The sequence below is a fragment of the Mytilus californianus genome, unplaced genomic scaffold (genome assembly GCF_021869535.1).
Source record: "Mytilus californianus isolate M0D057914Y unplaced genomic scaffold, xbMytCali1.0.p SCAF_9, whole genome shotgun sequence".
NCBI lineage: Eukaryota > Metazoa > Mollusca > Bivalvia > Mytilida > Mytilidae > Mytilus > Mytilus californianus.
Window position 1 is genome coordinate 23,957,832 of NW_026262745.1, and position 17,340 is coordinate 23,975,171.

Genomic DNA, 17,340 nt, shown 5'->3' on the forward strand with positions numbered 1-17,340 from the left:
TTTGCTCTTTTTTCATTGCTGTAGTATGAATCAGGAACCTTGGGGTTCTCTTTTGAATTGAGGCAAATTTATTTAGACAGTTTGGGTCTTTTATAGTGTACTAAAGGATATAAATTTATGCTTTGCTCACTGTTAAAGGCAGAAGCTGTAACTATCCTTTTGGTCTATGAATAGGTGATTCATAGACCTTATCGCTTATTCTAAATCTGCAACACTTAACTAAGAATTTGCAACACTTTAACTATTGATGTCATACAACAATCAAGTTTGCGTCAAGGCATTTTCATAAAACGTTTATAGCATTGTGTATAAGTTTCATAACATTTGGTTGAGGCAAACTTCAGTAAGAGAACAGAAACGAAAATTCAGCAAATTTTCCATTTGTAAAGGGGCATAACTCTAGAACGGTACAATTGACGCCACCAAAATTCATGCTTGATCTGTGTTTTGTGGTTATAAGCATTGTGTACAAGTTTCATAACATTTGGTTGTGGCAAACTAAAGTTAGTGAACAGAAACCAATTTCGGGACGTACGGACGTAGACAGACAAGGGTAAATCTAAATGCACCCTCAGCTACAGCGGGGACATGAAAATTGGAAAAATTGACCTATTAGATATAAATCTATTTCAAGTGACTATGAACATGTGCAGATTGATCAGCTGAAAGACAAACACATCATTGAAAGTTTTTTTTTTATTTATTGTCCACCATATTATACAGATTGTAACACTGGTGGTTCGTATCCTTCAGGTCGCTCCACTGTTTCTCCAGATTCTGTAACAACTGTCTTTGAAGCACTACCCTCTCCATGAAGTTCCATCAGTTTTCCCACTAAAAAATCAATTGCAATTCAAGAATTCTTTAAAAATGTTATATATAAATAGATCTGTGCAAACCATATTTTAACTTAGTATTATTACTCTTGGCCTAATATTCATAAACATTTGTATATACTTTAATTGCACTATTAAATCATGTTCAGTCAATCCTGGGTAAACCAGACCCTGAATAAACTGGTTTCCTGTCCATTCCGGCCAAAAATTGAAGTCCCATTTTTTCCATTTAAAGTCTTTGTTAAAATACCCTCTGTAAACCGGACCCTGTGGATTCCGAATTCCAGCCTAATTTTGCAGTCCTAATACTCTTAATTACATTAATCATTACCTGTCAAAACCAGTTTGTTTAATTTATTCAACACGAAACAGTATGGATCGATATGCAATCAAAACCTAATTGTTTATATAAGATGGTTTTTTAGGATAATCAATTAGCAAGGTGTTAAACCATGAACTTACTGTAGTGAGCTGTTTTAATTGAAACACTATTAAGTTTTAATGAAAATAAACTAAATGAAACACTGAATATATCTCGGAAAGAATTATGTTGAAACATTGATAAATTTTTTCTGATCGCGGAGTAAGAAATTTACATCGCGTTTTCAAAATGCTGGGTTCCCTGTTGTGAACCCTGAAACCGATGACCCTGATATATAATGAAGAAGACCCAGATGACAACATTGCATTGTCCAGTTTATAGGTATCGTACATTGTTTTGAACATGATGAAATTTCATTTGATAAAATTATTGCTTTTAAATGATTTTACCAACATAGGAAATGAACAATGGAAGTAAAAAGAAAATTTCGTTGAACAATTTAAACAACGCGAGTATTCTGATGCAAATGAAAACAAAGAATTCAAAGTGAAATGGACAAGCCGGGAAACTGATGCTACCAAGGCGATTTGACATACGAGGACATGTAAAAAAAAATTCAAAATATTTTTGTTTCTGGATTCGAGGGACAACAACTTTTGAAATTTCTAAAGCCAGTGAAATGGTGAAAAGGCAGGTAACACTTGTAATGTTCATGTCACAATATTTTCATACCTCTATAAAGGTTAATGACTCACTGCCAAAATTTGAACAAAGTTCGATTGTTTTGGTTCTTATAATTGTGTATGAGTTTCATTCCGAGTGAAGGAATGAACAAAATTTCTAAGTTATAACGGGGCATAACTCTAGAACATTGACACACTGCCCAAATTTCGAACTCTTGAGTTTTGGTTCACAGCATTGTGTATGAGTTTCATCAAATTTGCATGAGGCGGAAATGAAAATGGGATGGATAGAAGGACGGAATGTCCAAGGTAACACTTAAGGCCCCCTTTGCCTAGCAGCCGGGGCATACAAATTATGTATCATTATCTTACTGAATAGGCTATGTCTTTTACAAAAATTGTTGTTGTGATTGAAATATTTCATATCCCTAAATATATCCATTAAATTTGGTTTTTGCTGGGATATATCTTGTGGAGTCCAACATACATGATAATTTCCACATTTCAAAAGAGCTTTCTAGACAACATTTTCAAAATCATTCAATGATGAAAATAATAACACAAAATCTTTATTCATAAAAAATGATCTATTAGCAGCCCATCAAATTGCAAAAGGTGGGTAAAGCACAGATATTGCAATTCCCAAAAATATGGAAACCAAAAAGAATTCTGAATTTCAAAATAGTTTGCTGTCTGTAGGCATTCGTTTTGGCACTTTGGAAAAAAAATCATTTTATCATAGGCAATTTTACCTTAACTTGATACAATATCAAATGTCAACTGAAAGAAAAAGTTTTGAGTTGATCAAGAGATATAATAAAAAAAATCCCTTCATGCATAAAAACGATAGAATCCCAATTTAATCGAAATTCGCATTACAACATTTACAATTTGTATCATTACAATTGTAATTTATCTATAGTAATTGAAATGAAACGGTTATAAAATTAAATATTTTAGCATGCCAGTGATCACAAGTATCTTACAAAAATAACTGTTTGCAATACATGTCTACAGTAAAACATAATTTATAAACTTACAATCAAATTTGGGTTTCTTCAGTACTTTAACTTTTCTGATAAATACATCATGAAGTGGATAGATTCCTTGACAGGCCTTCTCTATGTCCTTTCCAATACTGTCTGGGATCCTGTAAAAGAAATGAAAATCTATGTTCAAGTTTTTAGACAACAAGCATTCAGAGAGTATTGCATGGCAATACATAGTCCCCTACCAATTTAAAATTCATTATACTGGAACAAAATGCGAACTTGATCTTAAACTTTTCATGGTGTAAACTTCAAAGTCCAAATAAAAATATATGTGTGGTTCTAGTTACATCCTCAAAAAAGATAGGGTTGGTAGGTCGGCATATTTTTTTTCTCGATTTTTGGATTGTCAAAATCCGGAAAAAATTATGTGTGCACCAGGTCAGATTCCAGTATTATGCCCCTACCGGAAGTGTGCCATTTTCTATACATTTGGTTGTAGAATAAACAGATATGTTACGTTTTTAGTTAATTTTGTTGCGTTCGTACTTCTCAAAGTTGGTTTCAGTTCTGTAACTTTAGTTTGCCTCAACAAAATGTTATGAAACTTAAACAAAATGCTTATTACCACAATTCTACGTACGTACATACCCACGGACGGACAAGGGTAATACTTAATACCCCTTCTGCTACGGGGGGGGGGGATAAAAAAAATGTTGAAAACTTGCAGATTTTGTCGGTAGGGGACTAATTATACATATATAACACTGACTAAATATGAGTGGAGACGGCAAATTGGCCAATTAATTCCATTCATAAAAGGGCGTAACTTAAGAATGGTGAAAGTGACGGCACATAAATTCAAACTTGATCCGTGTCTGATGAAAATAAGCATTGTGTTTTACTTTCATTACAATTGGTTGAGGCAAAGTACAGTAAGTGTGGAAAAAAGCAAATTCTTAAATTTTTCCTAATATAAAGTGACATAACTCAAGAATGGTGAAAGCGACAGCACACAAATTTGAACTTGATCTGTGCTTGGTGGCAATAAGCATTGTCTGTAAGTTTCAGAACATTCAATTGTGGCAAAGTAAAGTACGAGACAGAGACGTCAAATTTGCCAATTTTTCTATTTATAAAGGGACATAACTCAAGAACAGTGAAAGTGACACTACCAAAATTCTTACTTGATCTGTGCAAGAAGGTGAACTGTGGTTTATTTTTATCAATAGTACTGCTTAAGTCGACGCTAGGGGCCGTCTTGACCTTGTTGTAGGGTATGAATGATTCGTTCATTGTTGAAGACCCTACATCAACTGTCAAGATGAAGAACAGGAATAAAAGCCATGTTCATTGATAATTTTCTACGTTTTCTATGTATTGTGTGCGATTTTGTCCCATGTACATTTACTCCATATCCTTTCATTTTCTATTGGCGCTAATAAGCATTGTGTATAACAGTGATATTGTTGTCTTTTTTTCAAAACTTATTTGCTCAACGTTAACTTAACTGTCTTTTTTGCACAGTTTTATCACGTATATTTTGATGGTCAGACATTTTAAACCTGAAAGGAACTTTTTGGGGAGGGGAAAGAGACGGATAATGCATTGAAAACCATGTGTTACAAACACGTGATGATTCTGATCAGAATCCTGGATCTCAAAAGCGCTTTCATAATATCAAAATAATAACATGAATACAAAATTTACATTCATTAATACCAATGCCATTACTTTTGGGAATAAAATGCTCCGCTGGGCACAGCTTGATACGACCGCAAATGTCGAACCCTGAACAGTTGGGGAAAGTATGGACACAACATTCAAGCTTGATACAGCACTGAATTTGGATTGTGATTAAATATTTGACAGCATAGGTTTCTGACACAGAATGAATGTGGTCTAAGAACTTAAATTTTTTTAATTTACCTATTCAAACCATATCATTATTATTTGCTTTTATATATAAATCAGAAATAACCAATTTAAAATGGAAAATTTTAAAGAAAAAAAAATCCCTCTCCCAAATTTTTTGAACCCCCTTATGATTCATCACCCCCAAACTCAATCCCAGCCTTCCCTTTGTGGTATGGTACCTTGCAGACCAATTTCAGAGCGATCCATACACTTGAACACAAGTTATTGTCTGGAAACTAGAAAAATGCTTCTTTTTGGCCCCTTTTTCCTAAACGTTTTGGGCAATTACCCCCAAACTCAATTCCAGCTTTCCCTTTGTGATATGGAACCTTGTAGTACAATTTCAGAAAGATCCATACACTTACGCACAAGTTATTGTCATGAAACTAGAAAAATGCTTGTTTTTCCCCCCTTTTTTGGCCCCTAATTCCTAAAATTTTGAGGCAATTACCCCCAAAATCAATCCCAGCATTCCCTTTGTGATATGGAACCTTGTGGTACAATGTCAGAGAGATCCATACACTAACACACAAGTTATGTCTGGAAGTTACAAAAATGCTTATTTTTGGCCCCTTTTTCCTTAACTGTTGGTACCATAACCACCAAAATCAATCCCAACCTTCCTTTTGTGGTATTGAACCTTATGGTAAAATTTCATAGAGATCCATTCACTCAAACTAAAGTTAGAGTGCGAAAACAAATGTGTTTTCGGACGACGATGATGCCAAAGTCATACCAATATACAACCGCAAAATTATAACTAGAGGCTCTAAAGAGCCTGTGTCACTCACCTTGGTCTATGTGCATATTAAACAAAGGACACAGATGGATTAATGACAAAATTGTGTTTTGGTGATGGTGATGTGTTTGTAGATCTTACTTTACTGAACATTCTTGCTGCTTACAATTATCTCTATCTATAATGAACTTGGCCCAGTAGTTACAGTGGAAAATATTTTGTAAAAATTTACAAAAATTTACAAAATTTATGAAAATTGTAAAAAATTGACTATAAAGGGCAATAACTCCTTAAGGGGTCAATTGATAATTTTGGTAATGTTGACTTATTTGTAGATCTTACTTTGCTGTTTACAGTTTACCTCTATCTATATGATATTCAATTCAAGATAATAACCAAAAGCTGCAAAATTTTATTAAAATTACCAATTCAGGGGCAGCAACCCAACGTGTTGCCTGATTGGTCTGAAAATTTCAGGCCATAGATCTTGACCTAATGAACAATTTTATCCTTGTCAGATTTGCTCTAAAGGCTTTGGTTTCAGAGATATGAGCCAAAAACTGCCTTTTTCCCTATGTACTATTTTTTAGCCATGTCTGCCATCTTGTTTCGTGGGCGGGGTCATCGGACACATTTTTTAAACTAGATACCCTAATGATGATTGTGGACAAGTTTGGTTAAATTTGTCTTAATAATTTCAGAGGAGAAGATTTTTGTAAAAGATTACAAAAATTTACGAAAAATGGTTAAAAATTGACTATACAGGGCAATAACTCCTTAAGGGGGTCAACTGACCATTTTGGTAAAGTTGACTTATTTGTAGATCTTACTTTGCTGAACATTATTGCCGTTTACAGTTTATCTCTATCTATAATAATATTCAAGATAATAACCAAAAACAGCAAAATTTCCTTAAAATTACCAATTCAGGGGCAGCATCTGAAAATTTCAGGGCAGATAGATCTTGACCTGATAAACAATTTTACCCCCTGTCAGATTTGCTCTAAATGCTTTGGTTTCAGAGATATAAGCCAAAATCTACATTTTACCCCAATGTTCTATTTTTAGCCATGGCGGCCATCTTGGTTGGTTGGCCGGGTCACCGGACACATTTTTTAAACAAGATACCCCAATGATGATTGTGGCCAAGTTTGGTTTAATTTGGCCAAGTAGTTTCAGAGGAGGAGATTTTTGTAAAAGTTAACGACGATGGATGACGACGGACGCCAAGTGATGAGAAAAGCTCACTTGGCCCTTTGGGCTAGGTGAGCTAAAAATGTAAAACTTATTGGGAGGAATTTTAAGCCATTTTTTTCAGTAATTGGGAATTTTCTCTAGGGGAAAAAGCCGAATTTCAGATGTAATTTGAGGCAAACAATATCACTGTATAAGTTTCATAACATTTGGTCAAGGAAAACTTGCCATGGCAGGGGCATAAAAAAAGATTCAAATATATATGTAGCTAAATGGTGTATTAATGATTTAGTTTTGACTTACAATTTGTTGACAACCTCTTTCATATCATTGGTTGACACCTCCTTGGTGATAATATCAACCATCTTCTTTCTGATGGTTTTAACCTAAAAGTAAATGCATCACCATGATCACTATTCTCATGAAAACTTTCATTGTTAATAATTGTTTTAACCTAAAATCAAATGCATCACTAGTCTCATCAAAACTTCCATTGTTAATATAACTATCACTGAATCCTACTTATCACTTGATATTTAGTTGTCAAAAGTAAGAAAAAAGGTTGCAGAAGTTGAACATGAACTGCTAACCCCCAGATTACCAGTTTCCAACCCCTGTTTTTGTGGGGTGTTTGTATATCAATTGTAAATATTTGTATTTAGTATTTTGTGGTCTGTTGTTTGCCCCTTGAATAATGATTTTTATTACCTCCTCGGTATTTTTACTTTTTTTTTTGTGAATTTAAAAAAAAAAAATTATTTTAATGTACCTGTGCTGTCAAGACCAGAAATTTACAATAAATGCCCCTGCTTGCATATAATGTTACAAAGGGACGCAACTCGAGTTAAGAATGATAAAAGTGGTGCTACCCAAATTTGTACTTGATCTGAGTTTTGTGGTAATAAGCATTGTGTATGAGTTTCATAACATTTGGTTGAGGCAAACTTCAGTAAGAGAACGGAAATGAAAATTCAGCAATTTTTTCATTTGTAAAGGGGCATATCTCTAGAACGGTATAAGTGACACCACCGAAATTCAAACTTGATCTGTGTTTTGTGGTAATAATCATTGTGTATAAGTTTCATAACATTTGGTTGAGGCAAACTAAAGTTAGAAAACGGAAACCAATTTTGAACGTACGTACGTACAGACAGACAAGGGTAAAACTTAATGCCTCCTCTGCTACGGCGGAGGCATAAAAAGATCAAATTGACGATAGACTTGTTGATGATCTTTATGAATTATACTGTTTCTTGTATTTTATAGAATAAACATAAATTCCTGTTGATGTTGATAATGTGACTCATTTTTCAAACATGCCTATTTTGAATTCTAGTTACATGTACAAACCTGTGTATGCTGAGCATAACATGTTTTCTTATTCTGCATTGCCTTCTTTTTAGTAAAGCCTATACAGAACATACGGAGGAGATATCCATCAGTTGTCCTAACATCAACATTAGCCTCAATCAGTGTCTGCCATTTCTTCACCATAGAGCAGAGCTTGTCTCTTGTCAGATCCATTCCGTGGAAGTTTGTTAGGACATTACGTCCCTGAACATCCTCGGCCATTAGTTTGAACTTTCTGAAGGACACTTCATCGTTCTGGAGGTCAGCTAGAGAAATCTCAAAGACACGTCCTTTCAAACCATCAGAAGCAATTTCTGAAAAATAAAAGAAGTACATCAAATATTGATAGTTGCATTTTCATTTCAGCATGTTCAGATAATTAAATGGATTAACATGCTGTCATGAAAGATTGGTAACAATAGTTAATCTAAATCTTTCCTAGCTGAAATTTTCACAAGACCTTACATTCAACGCCAGTACTTAAAATATGTTTTTTTTGTCTCAAAAATTTGAAATAATATCCCTTTATTTACATATGTACTATATTGCCAATAATGGACCAACTTTGACAGTAATATTCTTCACTGTCATAGATATTGAAGTGCATTGCAGTGTTCAGATTATATGTACAGTACATGTACATGTAACATTAGAACCTTTCCAGCAAAATTATTGGAAAAGTTTCACAGCTCAAGTTTTTATTGATAAAACAGTATTTTTTAAACAGTTCAATAATTAAAGTGCCAATAAAAGCTTCAAGGTAGGCATAAATTAATTTAAATTAAATAACTAAGATTTATTTTCTTTTATGATGTAAAAGATTTTCCGATAGAAAGTAGTTTGAGAATAATATTCTAATGTACAGTTTCCTGTGACTGTTCATCTTGTAAATATGTGTGAACTTACTTGTTCCTTGTGTTCTAGTTACTAGTGTTTTGCCAATCTGTCTGACTACAAACATGCAAGGGGCCTTGACATCATACCAGTCTTTTTTTGTAAAAGGGTCAACTCTGAAAAAAAATTGAAATATCATTCAACTAATGACCTGATCAGTACAAAAATAATTATTTGCAAGTAGTGATTTAAATGTCAAACACACAAGACATGAGATAATTTACCCATTTACAATGTATACCCTCGTGTTAAGACTCTGCGAAAACCGTTGGACCTGTTGGTCCAGACAGCCAAAATTTCATCAGATTCACCTATTTCACGTTTTTAAGTCAATAATATAAATTGAATGTTCCCGAATTTGGGTCCATCAAATTTAACAGAGTATGGTATTGTATACTCTCAAAAAGTGAATGATCTTGGGATATCAGGGAAACCAATTTAAAAACGAAGTAGGTCATTGCACATCTCAAATGGAGCTTGTTTTATTACTTTAGAATATTTCTGAAAATATTTTGCACCAACAAACACACAAAAGGTAAGAATTTGTATATATGTAAAAATTTCTAGCTGTCAATGAAGATTTCATGGCAAAATTCTCTCTCAAAGTCCACAGCAAAAAATTTAAATAGCCTTTTAAGACACAATTATTTGGACTAGCGCTACTTGACAAGCTTCAATTTATTTACCAAAAATTCTGTGGTCTGATTGGTAGGCAGTTTGTACCAAATTCTTTTGGTTTCTGTCTGACATTCGGTCAGACAATGTTGTAGGTTTTGATTGACCGAACAGATTTTTGTCTGTCCGAAAAAAAAAATCAATTAATTAAGCTTATTGTGTTCTTTTTGTTTGTACTGTATTGTACGTTTTATGATGATATTCATGGTAAAAATTGCATTTCAGGAAAGCAGTTAATAAACTTCTTTTGTCAAGTCACGATACTTTTCAAGGGCTTACCGGGGAAAGCCCCTTGAACATTCTTCAGAGTAAACCTTCTACCTGTAAGTTTTCATCTCCATCAATCTGTGCGCATGCATATCGAAATACAATATTGAGTCACAGAAGCGAGACAAGGAAAACATAGGACGTATGGACCAGAATTGACATACAATTTAATGGACCTGCATCCATTTTATCGATCAGGACCGTCAGACTGACTGCATTTGGCAGACTGATTAGGGTTAGTTGTAGGCCATGGGACAGACCATCCAGGATTCAGCCTCTTCTGGTGCACAACTTGTGGCAGATGGCAACTTTTATATCTGAAGAGAATTCCTTCCAATCTAAGGTGTATACATGTATAGGTATTCAGATTATACTTGTCGAATACTTTAATTCTAATTGAAAACGACCCCTTTGATAGATCAAGTCGGAAGCAAGGCAACTCGCCCCACTTATGAAAAAGGGTTAAATGCCGTTAAATTTATTCCTGCCAACTCACCCCACGTATGAAAAAGGGTAAAATCCCGATGATTAAATGTTGCCAACTCACCCCACTTATGAAAAAAGAGTTAAATCCCTTTATTCAATGGAATTACACTCCATTTCATAAGAGGGGTTGGTAGTCCTTAATATACAGGGGTTCAAATTTACTTAAGGCAATGGAAGGTCCAGGACCTTTGACCAAAAGTACTTAAAGGTTCTCCTTTATTTTTTGAAATTCCAATTTATATTGAAAACTCAATTTATAAAAAATCGAAAATGCTTACCATTCCAAACCAATCACCATATCTTACTACACCAATTAACCTCATTTTTTTTCTGAATTTCTTTAATAAATTCAGTCAGAAAAAGGCTGCCCCTTTTCCCAAACACTATACACTGTGTTAAATAACACTCTGTACCTTTTAAATTGTTTCAGTTTCAATTGCTGCTTCAGAACACACTGGCCTAACTTTGTGTCAGATAACAGTTTCGTTTTCAAACTTGGGGTCAGTTTCTTTTTACCACATATTTTGGCAAGATATATAGATGCTGGGAGGAAATTTTTCATCACGATTTTTTATGGGACACTTTCCCTTTCACTGTGTGTGTGGGAAAAATCTATGTTCTCTTTTTTCCTGTCATATATTTGTTCTTTAGTCAGATCCTGTCTTTGGGCTGCAAAAAGCCCTTATCAATCACACCTGCTGTATCACCCGTTTCATCAGGGTTTCTTTTGGGAGAGGTCACCCCAAAACCAAACAGATACATACCGTTTACTAGTTACAAAAATGTATGTTCTAATATTATATTCTCCAGTTTCCCGGTATCTTGTACGACAACCTGTCACGTGACTACACATCAAATTCATTGTGAAGAATTTAAGCAATCACACGAGTTTCCTTTCAGTATAGTTGCGTATTTTAAGATTATTTTTATATTTTTGTTCAAAATGCTTTTGTAATTTTTTTAACCTGCAAAAACACAAAAGTCTGTCGGGTGCAACTAACTACTGGTGGAAAGGTCCGAACTCATAAATGGAAGGTCACTGACCTCGCACCACCGCTAATTTAAACCCCTGAATGCAGTTATATTTTATTCTTTTTTCCATAAGTGTGGCGAGTAGGCAGACCTTTATTCATTGGGATTTAACTCCTTTTCTTAAATGGGGCGAGTTGGTATGTAGTCCTTAATGCAGAACAGTATAATACTTTTATCAAAAGTAGGGGGGGGGGGGGGAGTTAGCAGACTTTTATTCACAGAGATTTTACTCTTTTACATACTGAGTAGAGTGAGTTGGTAGGACTAAATTCATCTGTATTTTACTCTTTTTTCATAAGTGGAGCAAGTTAGCAGACCTTTATTCGTCGGGATTTTACTCGTTTTCATAAGTGGGTGAGTTGGCAGGACTAAACTCAACGGGATTTTACCCTTTTTCATAAGTGGGGAGAGTTGGTAGAAAGTGAGTCGAGTTGGTGAATGAGTGGGGCGATTTGTCATAGATTCATCAAGTCACTATCCAAAAGAGAAACTGGTGATGCACCCTACTTTTTACGATTTATTCTCATTTTTAAAATGAGCTAGTTCTTTTTACCACAATACATTAGTGCTCAGTTGCTTGTAAATGCATGTATTATCTCTCTTTCGATAATGGTTTCATGATAATGTGAGCAAGTCTTGTGTGTTTTAGCAGGGTTCAACAACTTTGGGCATGATGAACATACTAATCGAAAAAAAATCTGATTTACATCGCATCATCAGTGCACATGATATCCTTATTCTTGTTCTTAACACATTCATTTATGCACAATTGGTACTTTAAATACGCACACTTTCTTTTTTCCACCCTTCTTGCCACCTTTAGTAAGCCTCTTATTCTTTCCAACTGCCATTTCGGCTATATTTGAGGCAAAAAAGGAAGTTGCATGTCGTTTAGTAAGAATTATGGGAAATCAACAAATTGATCACTTTTGCGTTTGAAGATAACGGTAAAATTATGTTTACTTGCAAGCGCTTGATTGACAATTTGCAATTTCCGATGTCAACACCGAGAGACAGACGAGAGCTAATCAGGGCAAAATTACCCCCTTATGAGCATCCCCCACCATGGATTCCTCCCCACGAGGTTGTTTAAATGTTCACATACTACACTGTTCTACCATTGTCTTGTATGAATATTCTGCTTTTCAAAGACACACTCTGCTTTCAGACTCCGAGGCTTTGATGTCGAACCGGCCCCCAAGTCGTTTCGGCCGACATTAAGGTGTCAGACCACCAATAATTTAAATATCCCTATCTGTTCAACCAAATTTTGCAATTTTCACAGCTTTCTAAATATTTTACCTTAAGTTTAACTTCATAGAAACCAGGTATATCCTGAATTGTACATGTATCAGCTTTCTGCATGCCAATTTTCAACATACATGTGTACATTTAAAGCCTTCTAAGAAAAAAACTGACCTTCAAAAAGAGGTACTCCAAAAATAACCCCTGGTTTTCTGGAAATCTTAAATAAGTATACTATGGAGCGCATTAATCCTCAATTTTTAATGCAAACTCATAGATATGTAAATTTTGGCTCAAAATGGTCTAAATATATTTCTCTTTCACCAAAAGTTTCATTTCTGCAAATTTGTTGGTTAGTTTAAGTAAACAAGGACATCAAAAGCACTATTTTGTGTTAGAGTAGGGCTACTTTTACATACGTTCTAAATTAGAGGGAGTAATTGGTGGTCTGACACCTAAAGAGACAAAAAAGTTAATCAGAAATCTTTTGTTTTGCTTTATTCTTAATCCTTAGTCAATTTGTAGTTAAAAACAGCCTATCTGAACATAATGAGACTTTTATTACAAATTTCACAGCTTAATTTAAACTGACTGTAATGTATAACTTTGATAGAAAATACTTGAAAATTTCATTTTGGACTACAGGAACATAAACTTTCAATATCAAGATCAGTTTTTGTTGATTTTTCCTTGTTTGTTCTACTACTTTAAAGACTTTCCACAATTTTTACAATGAGTCTAGTAAAAAATCCAAGGTATTGAAGAGTCAAGGAATATTGACCCCCCTTTTTTCACCTGGTGTCAGTAATGGGACTATTAACTGATCAAAAGTGCGGTCATGGTCATTTATCTGTTTTTATTTACTATCAGTCAATAAAATTTAAGGTATAAAACGTTCATTTGAGATTATAAATGGGATTTTTGTGAGTTTATGCAGTGTTTACATCAGGCTATGTTATCTGCCAAATACATTGTATGACGCAATGATATAAAGGGTAAAAATCAAATAATTTCATAAAATCTTCATGACGACAATTTTTTTGGGGTAGTAAACAACCTATGTTTTAATGTCTAACACCACAGAAACAACTTACTGTCCATTTATAACAATTTAGGACATTTTTTTATATGAAAGCATATTGTCAGGGTGGGAAAAGCTAAAAATAGCACAAATTCAGGTTTAAGGCTCTAAATATGCAATATCTGACTTTTTGCCCAAAAAAAGATTGAAATGTGGCTACTATCATTTCAATTGATCAGTTAAGACAAAAAAATCAATCGTTTTCTGATTTTGGGGTTTCACCGCATTTCACTTAAGGGTGTCAGACCACCAATTAAATATCCCTATCTGTTCAACCAAATTTTGCAATTTTCACAGCTTTCTAAATATTTTACCTTAAGTTTAACTTCATAGAAACCAGGTATATCCTGAATTGTACATGTATCAGCTTTCTGCATGCCAATTTTCAACATACATTTAAAGCCTTCTAAGAAAAAAACTGACCTTCAAAAAGAGGTACTCCAAAAATAACCCCTGGTTTTCTGGAAATCTTAAATAAGTATACTATGGAGCGCATTAATCCTGAATTTTTAATGCAAACTCATAGATATGTAAATTTTGGCTCAAAATGGTCTAAATATATTTCTCTTTCACCAAAAGTTTCATTTCTGCAAATTTGTTGGTTAGTTTAAGTAAACAAGGACATCAAAAGCACTATTTTGTGTCAGAGTAGGGCTACTTTTACATATGTTCTAAATTAGAGGGAGTAATTGGTGGTCTGACACCTTAAAGGTTCATCATAACAAATGGACAAAAATGGCTGTATTTACACCTCAAAAACTATTCATTTACATGTAGTACAGACTAAACTGTGCAGTTGGAAAAGTTTTAAGGCCTGGCATCCACTAGACATATAACATGTATAAAAGTTCAGGTTCATCATAACAAACGGACAAAATGGCTGTATTTCCACCTCAAAAACTACTCTGAGTACAGACTTACATGTACCTGTCCAGTTGGAAAAGTTTTAAGGCCTGGCATCCACTAGATATATAAAAGTTAAATGAATTTTGTGTTTCAGAAAGATATAATCTTTTTGGGATTTTGATGGCCTTTTTTTCCCTTTCTGCAGAAAGTGTAAAAATAAACACCTGAATTGCTTTGATACCATCCGCTCAGTTAAATCCTTTAAATCACCTATATATGTGTAGATACACGGCCACCAATCCAACTAAATCATACACAAATAATATGAAAACAAGTGCGTTAATCCGACTTCCGAGTATGCAGTAGAAGTAATAAACAATCAAGAATTGCTATACATTCACAAGGTAAGTCACCTATTTATGTCATAAGCTTTATATTTTTAAAAAAACCGAGAATGTCATTCGACCCTTTATTTTGTTTTCCTTCATGTGTTATCACAACTTTGTTGTACATTGAGTAGTATTTTTACTACAGCTTTTCTCCCGGTGAATAACGATACAATCTGCACGAAATTCTTACCGACATCTTATGTTATTTGTTAATAAGACACGTTATGCATGAGTACTGGTACAATTATTGATCGGTGTGATATATAAATTAATTATACGTTGCGAGATGTGTTTATATGTCTTTATTATCATTTTAACGATATAAACCTAGGAGGATATGGTTTGAAGGTATCATATATGATTAAAACGTACCAAGTATGAGTTGGTGGTAACGTAAGAATACACTACTAAAAATTTAGATCATAAAATTGCTCTTAGTATAATGTAGTTACACATCTCAATAATCCAGCTTTCTAATAAAAAAAACATCTTTATATGTGTAATGCTTGCTGAAAAAGCTCTCCTCTAAATTTATTTTCTTGTCTTTGCAGGTTCCAAATGGGAAAAGTTAAAGGGATTAATTTGACGTTTTTGCAAAAAATACAGATTGATTTTCTTTTCGCACTATTACAGATACAATATTGATGAATTGGTCGTCAAAGAAAAAGGCGATTTCAATCATCGCCCCCCCCCCCCCCCCACCTTTTTTTTTTAGATCCGTCACTAGTTTTCGCTTTACATTTTGCCTCATTCCGTTTTAATCTAGAATTCTATTTTAATACATTCGTATTCAACCTTCTTTTATAATTATAGAGAGCTGAAACTGTGTGTTTGTTGTCCAATGTTGGTTATTTGATTATTTTTATCGTTTGTTTGCTGTCTCATTTTGTTAACGTTTCATCAAAGACATCCATTTCTTTATATAAGGTTCTGGTTGAGAGGTTATTTACTATTCCGAGCAAGTATTCTTATTTTTATAAACATTGTTAGATTGTTAGAAGCTGTTAAACTTAGATTACTTCATTTAATGAATTTAGGACGAGAATATTTATATATGATATGCAGGTTGCTAACTTGTTTATAACGATAAATAGCAAATAGATGCGTACAATAATTATTTGCATTTTCAGGCAAATAGTTTTGATCTGCGTGTTTCATTAAATGGATTGTTTTGCTAGCTCAGTTTTCGACTATTAGTTTTCTTTTATTGTTGAAGGCTTCCAGTAGACGGTCCGGTCTTCGGTTAATAAAACTGGCAATCCCAGTCAACTAAGATAGGAGTCGAGCGCATCCGCCTTAAAAGGGTTGAATTTAAACCTTCATGCTTACTGGCTAATTATTACTGTTAGATATATATCCCCTAAAGGAAGGACGGTACCTAAAGATGAATTTATTCATAATTAACATTGACATTGTGTAAAAGAACATCATCATGTTGGTTACTAAAATATCTCTCACTTAATCATACTCGTTACTTTTAAGTCATATATGGTCCTTCTTAACCATACATTCTTAATTTTCTTGTGATAATTTGATAATAAATACAATTATAAAGTATTTTGCTTTCTAGAATTAATTTATATATCACACAGATCAATAAATGTACCAGTACTCATGCATAACGTGTCTTATTAACAAATAACAAAAGATGTCGGTAAGAATTTCGTGCAGATTGTATCGTTATTCACCGGGAGAAAAGCTGTAGTAAAAATACTACTCAATGTACAACAAAGTTGTGATAACACATGAAGGAAAACAAAATAAAGGGTCGAATGACATTCTCGGTTTTTTTAAAAATATAAAGCTTATGACATAAATAGGTGACTTACCTTGTGAATGTATAGCAATTCTTGATTGTTTATTACTTCTACTGCATACTCGGAAGTCGGATTAACGCACTTGTTTTCATATTAATTGTGTATGACTTAGTTGGATTGGTGGCCGTGAGATACCTATTGTCCATGTCAATCAAGGACAATCAACACAATACAATACAGTTTTTACCTGAGGGAGCATCTCAAAGTTGTATCCCAACTTAGTTTATTTTTTCACCTTCTGCATGAACGAAAAAAAATGCCCATCAAAATCCAAAAAAGATTATATCTTTCTGAAACACAAAATGCATTTCACTTTTATATATCTAGTGGATGCCAGGCCTTAAAACTTTTCCAACTGGACAGGTAAGTCTGTACTCAGAGTAGTTTTTGAGGTGTAAATACAGCCATTTTTGTCTGTTTGTTATGATGAACCTTAAATGCATTTTGTGTTTCAGAAAGATTAAATCTTTTTTTGGATTTTGATGGGCATTTTTTCGGTTCCTGCAGAAGATGTAAAAATAAACCAAGTTGAGTTAAATCTTTGAGATGGTCCCTCACAGGTAACAACTGTATTGTAT

General features: G+C 33.8%; 2 protein-coding genes across 2 annotated transcripts in view; one reads left to right on the plus strand and one right to left on the minus strand.

The window, feature by feature from the left end:
* Positions 1 to 681: 681 nt before the first annotated feature.
* LOC127714122 (40S ribosomal protein S3a-like) lies at positions 682 to 12,301 on the minus strand. The gene is made up of 6 exons (XM_052220094.1): positions 12,174 to 12,301; positions 8,937 to 9,040; positions 8,031 to 8,344; positions 6,984 to 7,066; positions 2,882 to 2,991; positions 682 to 834 (listed from the first exon to the last, which is right to left on the minus strand). The coding sequence occupies exons 1-6, from the start codon at positions 12,233 to 12,235 to the stop codon at positions 716 to 718; spliced, it is 792 nt and encodes a 263-aa protein (XP_052076054.1). The 5' UTR covers positions 12,236 to 12,301; the 3' UTR covers positions 682 to 715.
* A 73-nt stretch (positions 12,302 to 12,374) lies between these two features.
* Positions 12,375 to 17,340, plus strand: part of LOC127716720 (PDZ domain-containing protein 11-like) — a 31,992-nt gene continuing 27,026 nt past the window's right edge. The window contains exon 1 of the mRNA XM_052222965.1: positions 12,375 to 12,468. Within this exon, the coding sequence (XP_052078925.1) occupies positions 12,382 to 12,468 (87 nt within the window). The 5' untranslated portion in view covers positions 12,375 to 12,381. The remainder of the gene's footprint in view (positions 12,469 to 17,340) is intronic.